This window comes from Psammomys obesus, unplaced genomic scaffold (assembly GCF_907164565.1).
Source record: "Psammomys obesus unplaced genomic scaffold, mPsaObe1.curated_primary_1811, whole genome shotgun sequence".
Taxonomy (NCBI): domain Eukaryota; kingdom Metazoa; phylum Chordata; class Mammalia; order Rodentia; family Muridae; genus Psammomys; species Psammomys obesus.
In genome coordinates, this window is record NW_026591918.1 from 5,042,989 (window position 1) to 5,051,821 (window position 8,833).

At 45.5% G+C, this 8,833-nt stretch overlaps 1 protein-coding gene across 4 annotated transcripts in view; it reads left to right on the top strand.

Moving 5' to 3' along the window:
- Nucleotides 1-8,179, top strand: part of Arhgef3 (Rho guanine nucleotide exchange factor 3) — a 227,377-nt gene extending 219,198 nt beyond the window's left edge. For 3 of the 4 annotated variants that reach the window (XM_055612423.1, XM_055612424.1, XM_055612425.1), the window contains 4 exons: nucleotides 643-900; nucleotides 1,502-1,672; nucleotides 4,350-4,536; nucleotides 5,941-8,179. In XM_055612423.1, coding sequence (XP_055468398.1) covers nucleotides 643-900; nucleotides 1,502-1,672; nucleotides 4,350-4,536; nucleotides 5,941-6,290 — 966 coding nt within the window. In that variant the 3' untranslated portion in view covers nucleotides 6,291-8,179. The remainder of the gene's footprint in view (nucleotides 1-642; nucleotides 901-1,501; nucleotides 1,673-4,349; nucleotides 4,537-5,940) is intronic. The other variant, XM_055612427.1, reaches the window with a different exon arrangement.
- The last annotated feature ends 654 nt before the right edge of the window (nucleotides 8,180-8,833 follow it).

Here is an 8,833-nt window from a genome sequence, read left to right on the forward strand (position 1 = left end):
ATACATATACATATACATATACATATACATATACATATACATATACACATATCACACACAGAATTTGAAAACAAGGTGGCATGGCACCTGAGGAATGACAGCCAAGGTTGTTTCTTGTCCTCCAAACACATATGAACACCAATATATATATATACATAAAACAAAATAAATGGGTAGCTTCTGCCTTACTGAGTATTTGGAAAATACTAGAAAAAATTCTGAGACTGGGGTATAGCTCAGTGGTAGAACATCAAGCATGCATGAAATGGAGCTTTGGGTTCAGTCCCCAGCACTAACACACACACACACACACACACACACACACACACACACACACACACACCCTGTTCTATATGCATCTGCAATACGGATTCTTTTGTTTCCAGCTCAAATTGCTAGAAAAGCTAACGAGTTTTGATAGGGCTCTTTAAAAAGTGAATGCAGAGTGAATAAAATTACAGCTTTGTGTCTTGTCTGCCGTTTTTGAAGATTCTGCTGGTTAGTTTCTATTCACCCTTACAGATGAAAGAACATTGGCTGGGTCCGGAGACCCGCTCGATGCTTGTTCATTCTTGAGGGATGTCAACATGGCCCTTCAGAGCAATGACGCTGACCCCCCGCCTTCTCGTGTTTCCTTCCCAGCTGCCTTGTCTCAGCTCCTATGACAGCTACTGCAGCAATCAAGTCGCTGCCAAAGCCCTGCTGGACCACAAAAAGCAAGACCACAGGGTGCAGGATTTCCTTCAGCGCTGCTTAGAATCCCCCTTCAGCCGCAAACTCGATCTCTGGAATTTCCTTGATATTCCCAGGAGCCGTCTAGTGAAATATCCTCTGCTCCTTCGAGAAATCTTGAGGCACACGCCAAATGATAATCCAGATCAGCAGCACTTGGAAGAAGCTGTGAGTTTGCCTGTTTCTTTTTCTCTTCTCTTCCATAATGACTACACTTGCGTCAGCAGGTACTGTATACATGGGGCCCAGCGGTCTTGTTTCAGGCCTGGTACAACCATCAGCCTTTTTTGTTCTGGTCACTTTTCCTTACCTGTCACAGATTCCTAACCCGTAAAGCAAAATGTTTACAGAAAATAGCTTAAGATCCATTTGTGTGTGTGTGTGTGTGTGTGTGTGTGTGTGTGTGTGTGTATACATAAATTATATAAACAAATCTGGTAACAGTATATTAAGCTTAGCATTAAGCTTAGCTGGATACTGTGGTGCGCAGTAAACAGGTGGATCTCTGTGAGATTGAGGCTAGCCTGGTCTATAGTGTAAGTTCCAGGTCAGCCAGGGCTACATAGTATGAGACTCTGCCTCAAAAAAAAAGTATGTTAAAAGTTTTATTTTTTCCCTCTTTTTCCTCAGTGACCATATAGCTCCCAGCGTTGAGCGTTGAGCACTATTGCAGAAGTGTCTGGGCAGCCTGGGAGGCGGCTTCAAGCCTGTGGCTGTGGGTGGTTGGCCTACTCCCCTTTTTTTTTACTGTTCTTCTTTGTTTCCATAGATAAACATCATTCAGGGAATTGTGGCAGAAATCAACACCAAGACTGGGGAATCGGAATGTCGTTATTACAAAGAGCGGCTGCTTTACTTGGAAGAAGGCCAGAAAGATTCCCTGATTGACAGCTCGAGGGTCCTGTGTTGTCATGGAGAACTGAAAAATAACCGGGGTGTGGTAAGTAGTTACTCTGCTCAGGGCCTTTCCCTGATACTTCCCTGTCCCTAATCCCTATGTGTCTTTCTTTCTTTCTTTCTTTCTTTCTTTCTTTCTTTCTTTCTTTCTTTCCTTCCTTCCTTCCTTCCTTCCTTCCTTCCTTCCTTCCTTCCTTCCTTTTCTCTCTCTCTCTCTCTCTCTCTCTCTTGTGGTACTAGGGATTTAACGTAATTACTGCCACTAGACAAGCACCACTGAATATGTTCCTAGTCTTCTCTTTACTGTTTTTTTTTTTTTTAATTTTGAGACAAAGTCTCAATGAAGTTTCCCCAACTAGCTCCAAACTAGGTCAGTGAAGCCAGACTCCTGCCTCAGCCTCTCCAGCGGCTGAGATTATGAGTCTATAGCACTATATTCAGCTGTTGGTCCCACTTTGACTCCAGATAGAATAAGCCAGACCTAATGGCACAGATTCATAATCCCAGCTACTTGGGAGCTGAAGCAGGAAAAGTTCAAGGCCTGTCAGGGTTTCAGAGAAAAAGGATGAGATCAGCCTGATCCTCGTGATGGACTCCAGGCTGGCCAGAGCCACATAGTGAAAACCTGCCTCCAAAAAAGTATTTTAGAAGAGACTGATTAAGTTTTAATAATTTCAGAGACACTCTTTCAGCTTCTGTGAGCAGGTCTGGAAACAGCCCTTGTTGTTAGAACATAGGCCGCAAAGCTTGTTATCAGGGGCTACTGCGGACTCAGCCATATCGTTTGTAATGGGGCCACTGAGACCTGTTGAAGTTTCTGTACACGGACTTGCATCTGTGCGATGAGAGCTACCCACTGCCAGAAACTTGTTTTCTGCTTCTCATTCACTTCCAGAAAGCCATAGGGGACTTACATGATGTAACATTCGGTTCCTTGAAAGTTCTTTCTAAGAAGTCTTGAGTAAGAGGAATAGGCTTCCCAGGAAGTGGCCCTGCTCTCTTCTCATACACCAGTCAGGGCTGCAGGCCTCTCTGGTTGGATGTACCTGTGGCAGAAAGATGAACCCTACAGGCAGTAGAGGTTTGAGAATAAAGACAGCAGTTGGGGAGAGGGGAGTTGTTGGGTTTGGCTCTTGCTGGAGGTGTGGACAGTATTAACAAAGTCTTATGTCGGGGAAAAATGGTGTACCAGTGGGAGCAAAAGGTAGCTGAGACCAGTAAGAGAAGTCCTCAGTGAAAACTTGAAAACGAGGGACATTTTTAAAACGTTGCCCAGACAAGCCCAGTTCAAACTGCTGGCCTCAACTAGAAGACTGATGGGTGTAGAAACAGAAGTCCATGGTCATTTTAAGTTTTGAATACAGTGACCCACCCCTCTCTCTCCGTACCCTGAAAGAATAGTTTTAACACGTTTCTCACTACCACTATCCCAAGTTAAAGGGGAGAGCCTTTAACTTGGTTATTTTGTGCTTTACCATTTTATGATCTTTGAATTTTGTGGGGTTTTTTGGGGTTTTTTTTGTTTTTTTTTTTACTTTAGTGTTTGTCTATTTTGAAACAGAGTCTTCCTCAGGCAGCCCAAATTAAACTCAAACTCACTGTATTATAAGCCAGGCTAGTCTTGAATTTGCAATATCTTACCTCCTCTTCCCATTTAGGAGGATTGCTAATCTTTTAAGATATCCATTCTCACCACCCGAGATCCGGTAGAGTTCTGCCTCTGCACGTGTGTGGAATGTGTATGCTGGGAGACCTCCAGATTTCTGTTCTCTCCATAGGAAACCACTGGAAGTTTTGAATGTTCTTTCTCTGCTCAAATCGAGATTCTCATCTTGAGTTTCTACCCCTCCCCTGCTAGTGGCCTCATTTGAGAGTCCTGGATAGGCTTCTTTTCCACCAGAAAGCCAGTACCCAGCATCAGCGCTACAACCATTCTACCTTAACTCCTGAACATCTCCAGACTCTGAGAAGGATCTGGTTCTCAGAGATGAACACCATAGATATGCCCCAGCTCCACACAGGAAGCTTGCTCTCATTGTGTGGTTTGAGACATGCCTTCATATTCTGAGATTTCCTTTTTGCCCATAACTTGTGTCAGTGATCCACCCTATAGGCCCAAGCTCTCCAGAGAACCCAGGTGCTGCTGAGCCTACAGAGAGAGGCATGAGAGTCACCTTTCTCTGTGTCAGCACTGTACCCAGGGTCCTCTCTGATGGGCAGGGTCCTAGGTAGCATTGCTGGCAAAAGTTGTTGATCATATTTCTATTGGTTTGGGAAGCCAGAGTTATATTTAGGCTTAGATATACAGTCTCATTCTTTGTAGACTATTGTTAACTTGATCTCTTAGAATTGTATGGAAGCCAGGAGAGTATTAATTCCTTTTCACTAACGTGTTCATTCTACTCCCTTATTTTTCTCTTAGTCAAGCTGAATGTGTGCGAACAGATTGTGAACTATAATATAAGTAGGGTTATGGCTACCGTAAACTATAGAAAGGCTCTCTTCAGTGGATCCCCAAGGAGTAACCTAAATTAAGGCAGTAGATATATGTATCTGGAAATCCGTCAAATCTGCCAGCTTCTATTTTCCTAGAAATAGATCTGAGCATGTGCTTGTATCCATTGTGAACCCAGGTCCTAGATACCTCTTGCTACAGAGGTCCATAAACCCACTGCTTACTAGATTGCTGCTCAGGACAATCCTGTGGGCTCTTCTTTCAGAAACTACATGTTTTCCTATTCCAAGAAGTGCTTGTGATCACTCGAGCTGTCACTCACAACGAGCAACTCTGCTACCAGTTGTACCGGCAGCCCATTCCCGTGAAGGACCTCATGCTGGAAGATCTGCAGGACGGAGAAGTTCGTCTGGGCGGCTCCCTGCGCGGGGCCTTCAGCAACAATGAGAGAAGTAAGTGTGGGCAGCAGGCCACAGGGACAGGTGGAACCGTTTGATCATAGACATGTGGAAGGAGAGGCTGGCTGGGGAAAAGAGAGCGGCCCCAACAGTGAAGCCTGTTCCAATGCTGGCTCTTCACTTACCAATATACACCAAGTTCAAGCCTCAGTTTCCACTTGTCTGCTTTCCTTTTGTGATTGCTTTGAGCAGTAAATATCATGCAGTACCTGAGCCCATTCGCATGCAACTGCGGGTGCTCCCTGGCTCTCTCTTACTACTACATGAAAGCACGCTTAAGACCGTACAGTCTCTGTGTGGGTACTAGTTGTGTAGTATAAAGTTTTGTAGTTGTTCTGATGTAGTTGCTGAAGAGACTTAAGAATCAATTAGAGTTCAGCTGCCATGGCTCAACATGGGATTGTGAGTCTGAGGCCAACCTGGGCCTCATAGTGGAAACCTACCTCAAAAGCAAACAAAAGAAAAATGAAGGGTGAGCTGGGGTGCGTGTTTACCCACAGCACTACTCAATGGGCATCTCTAACCCAAGACTTAACTAAATAATGGAAATAAGCATGAGAAGCCATGATAGCAGTCTCTATCAGAGATTGTTATGTAGTGAGCACTGGTTTAGGTACTAAGGATAAGCCAAACATTACAGATCTTGTTTCTATGGAGCATATAGTATATGCTAGACAAACAGTCCCAGTGCTGGTTAGAAAACTAAAGCTCACTGGGCGTGGTGGCATACACCTTTAAGCCCAGCACTCAGGGAGGCAGAAGTAGACAGATCTCTGTGAGTTTAAGGCCAGCCTGGTCTACAAAGCAAGTTAAGGATAGCTAGAGATACACGGAGAAACCCTGTCTCAAAAAGCAAAACAAAAAACTAAAGTTCAATCTGGTGCATGCCTAGCATCTTTTTCCCAGCACTTTGGAGGCAGAGGCGGGTGGATCTCTGTGACTTTGAGGGTAGATTGTGCTACATAGTGAGTTCAAGGCTAGCCAAAGCTTCGCAGTGAGACCCTGTCTCCAAACCACAGCAAACAGTAACAATGGCAATCCTAAAGGAACAGACTGACAGGCTTATTTCTAAGATAGGCTCTGCATTTTCATTACGGTGTAATTGCATGACTTCTCCTCTTCAGTCTCCTCCCCCTAAGGCCTCCCCTGTCCTCTCCAAGGCCTTCTCATATTCATGCAGGTGTAATAGTCCCTTCGGGAACACTGAGCTAGGCCCGTGTCACTCCAGTCAATTAAGAATGGCATCAGGGTGGAACTGGCTGAGTCTTGCGTCAGTAAGACATTCTGTAATAATGTCTGCTGCTGGCCCTGGAGCTTAGTGCCACTATGTCTGGTTTTGTTAGCCTTGGCAAATAAATGCCTACCCATTGACTTTCTTCTTGTGTTCTTCATTTCCAGTTAGAAACTTCTTCAGAGTCAGTTTCAAAACTGGATCCCAAAGTCAGAGCCACTCGCTACAAGCCAATGACTCCTTCAACAAACAGCAGTGGCTCAACTGTATCCGCCAAGCCAAGGAAACAGTTCTGTCTGCTGCTGGGCAGGCTGGGTTGCTTGACTCTGAGGGACTGTTCCTGAGTCCTGGCACTGAGAACAGGGAGCCGCAGGGAGAAACAAAACTTGAGCAGATGGACCAATCGGACGGTGAGTCGGACTGCAGTATGGACACCAGTGAAGTCAGCGTTGACTGGGAGCGGATGGAGCAGACAGACTCCTCCTGTGTAAATGGCAGGCCAGAGGAAAGCGTCTGACCGAAGGCTCCGGCCATGCTAGCAGCAGGCCTCCGTCTCATCTGTACAGTATTCGCATTCCACACACGAACGAACAGTCTGGGGAGGCCCTGTGTAATCCTTCTGTGCGCATGTTGGCCTACTCTCTTATGTCTCTTCCCTGCCCCTAGCACTGCAACTGCCAGCCAGTCTGCGTCAGCTGGGATCTGCGGCAGCCCTTACCCCATTGCTGTTCTCACAAGTGTCCGGATGAGGGGAGAGGGATCAAACACATTACTCTGAGTTGCCCTACTTTCAAACCAGAAATGATCTCTAAACTACTGTTCTGCGCATACTGCATTGACAAGTCCTTTGTCCCATGCTTCTCCAGCTTTCCCCTAGCTCTTTCACATAGTAGCTGAAGTCCTGGAACTGAGAGAGCTTTGCAGAGAATTGAGATGGCATTCAGAGGGGAGCCAGGAAAGTCTAACCCTTGAAGTGAAGTCAGGTTCCGGTTCCGTGTTATTCAACCAGAAAACATGGAAATATCCCTGGGGGTTTCCAAGGTTTAATTTTTGCAAAGGAGGAAGCCTTGTTTGAAGTCTGTGGCTTCATCCAGTACAAGGTGAATGTAAGAAGACGTGAAACAGAAGGTGGCTTTAGAGAGGGCCAACAGAGGCCTGGTGGCACAGGCCTACAATTCCAGCACTTGGCTACATACTGAGTTTCTAAGTCAAACTGAGTTCCATAGTAAAAACAAAACAAAAAATGTACCTGTCAGTTCTGAATATTCAATGGAAGTGGGGGTGGCTGTGGGAGGTGCTTGTCATGGCCAGTGTCTTGCCATAAAAGAGCTATTTCTAAGGACCAGGGAGTGTCTGCCAGGATTATGAGACCCCATCTGCATCATGTTTCGTCTTTCTCAGCCACTTTCACTTTAGAGTGGCAATGAGGGGACACAGAGACTGACTTGCATCAGTGACTCTGTTTACAAACACGAGGGAAGGAGTTGGGAGTGAGAAATGTGTCATGGTCACCGAAGCCTCCTGTGGGAACCACACAAGTTGAAGTTGCTGCATGGGGTCTTGGGATTTCCTGATCTGCTTCTGGACCCTGAGTTTGTGTCCCTGGTTCCTGGGTTATAATCAGAATGAGCATTAATTCCTCTTAAGGCCAATTCCATTAGCTCTGATTGACGAGGATCAGGTAGCCAAACTGGAAAGTTCTGTGTTCCAGCCTTGATTTACAGAGCAAGGACTTGTAAAAAGACCTTGGGGGATTGGGTTGGGGGTTGGGTGGAGTTCACAAAATACACAGAACAGCTCCCTGCAAGTGTAAATACTTAGGGGGCTTGTACAGAATTATACCCACTCCAGCACTAGTAGTAATGATTCTAAATTATTGCCAAAAAGGTTTTGTTGTTGTTGTTGATTTCTGCATCTATCAAGTTTACAGAAAAGAAAGCAGCAAAATGCAAAGTCATCCCTTTATTGTGTGCATGTACCACGCGCACTGAAAGAGGCTGTGTGGCAGGGGCTGCCAATAGAAAAACAAGCTGTATTACATTATTATTTTCCAAAACAGATCAGTTCTACCCTGTAAAGCATATTTCTGTATTTATAGATTTGAACCATGGTGAATTTTTTTTCTATTGCAAGTTTATTTAAAACCACTTTGTTTCTCAAGTTGCTGATTTAGCGCATGAGCCTGCTGCAGACAGTGGAAAGCTGAGGCAGGACACTGGACGGTGGAGAAAAGCCTCAACTGTTTTCTCTAGAGCTGCTGGCCACTCTGGCCAATGGGTTGAGAAAAGGTCTCTGTCAGGGTCAGCCTGTTGGAAGAGAGTGGATGAGTGTTTTGGTGAAATGAGACTTTTGTATAATGGCCTTAAACTTTTCTGGAAGCATTTCAAATAAATTGCATTAAAAATATCCTCTTCCCCTATGTCCCGTGTGTGCTCAGCCATCATCAGATCTCAGGTAGGACACCTTGAAGAGGACCTTGAAGGGCAAAAGTTTCTTGATGCAATTCTGCCTCTGGTTCCCAAGAGCAACTTGCCATAGAATGCAGGCTGAAGTAAACGGTGTGGCTGATGGATTGACACTGTCTAGAACATGCATTTCCAAAGCCTGTTTTCTCAAGCATTCTGCTTGCAGTCACTTAATTCATCTGTGGAAATTTGTGTGTGTGAGAGAGAGAGACAAGTGCATAGGGACTAGCACAGCTAGTGGAAGTCTGAGGACAACTTGAAGTAGTTTTCTTCTTTCATTGTGCGGGTTTTGAGAATGGACCTCAGGTCATCAGGCTTGGCCGCGAGCACCTCTGCCCGTCTGAGGCATCCTGTTGCCCCCACCCCCATTTATTCATCTTCAGTAACGACCTTTATCCATGCCCTGCGCAAAGCTAGGTGGTAAGTATAGCTGTCACAGAAAAGAAGTGGTGACTCTCGCCACTGACACAGTGACTGGTGGGGAATTTGAAGCTAAGTTCAGCCCCTAGGAAGCAGAGGCAGGAGGATCACCGGAAGTCAAGGCCAGCCTAGGACTGCATAGTGAAACCATGTCTCAAAACAACAAGGAAAAGGC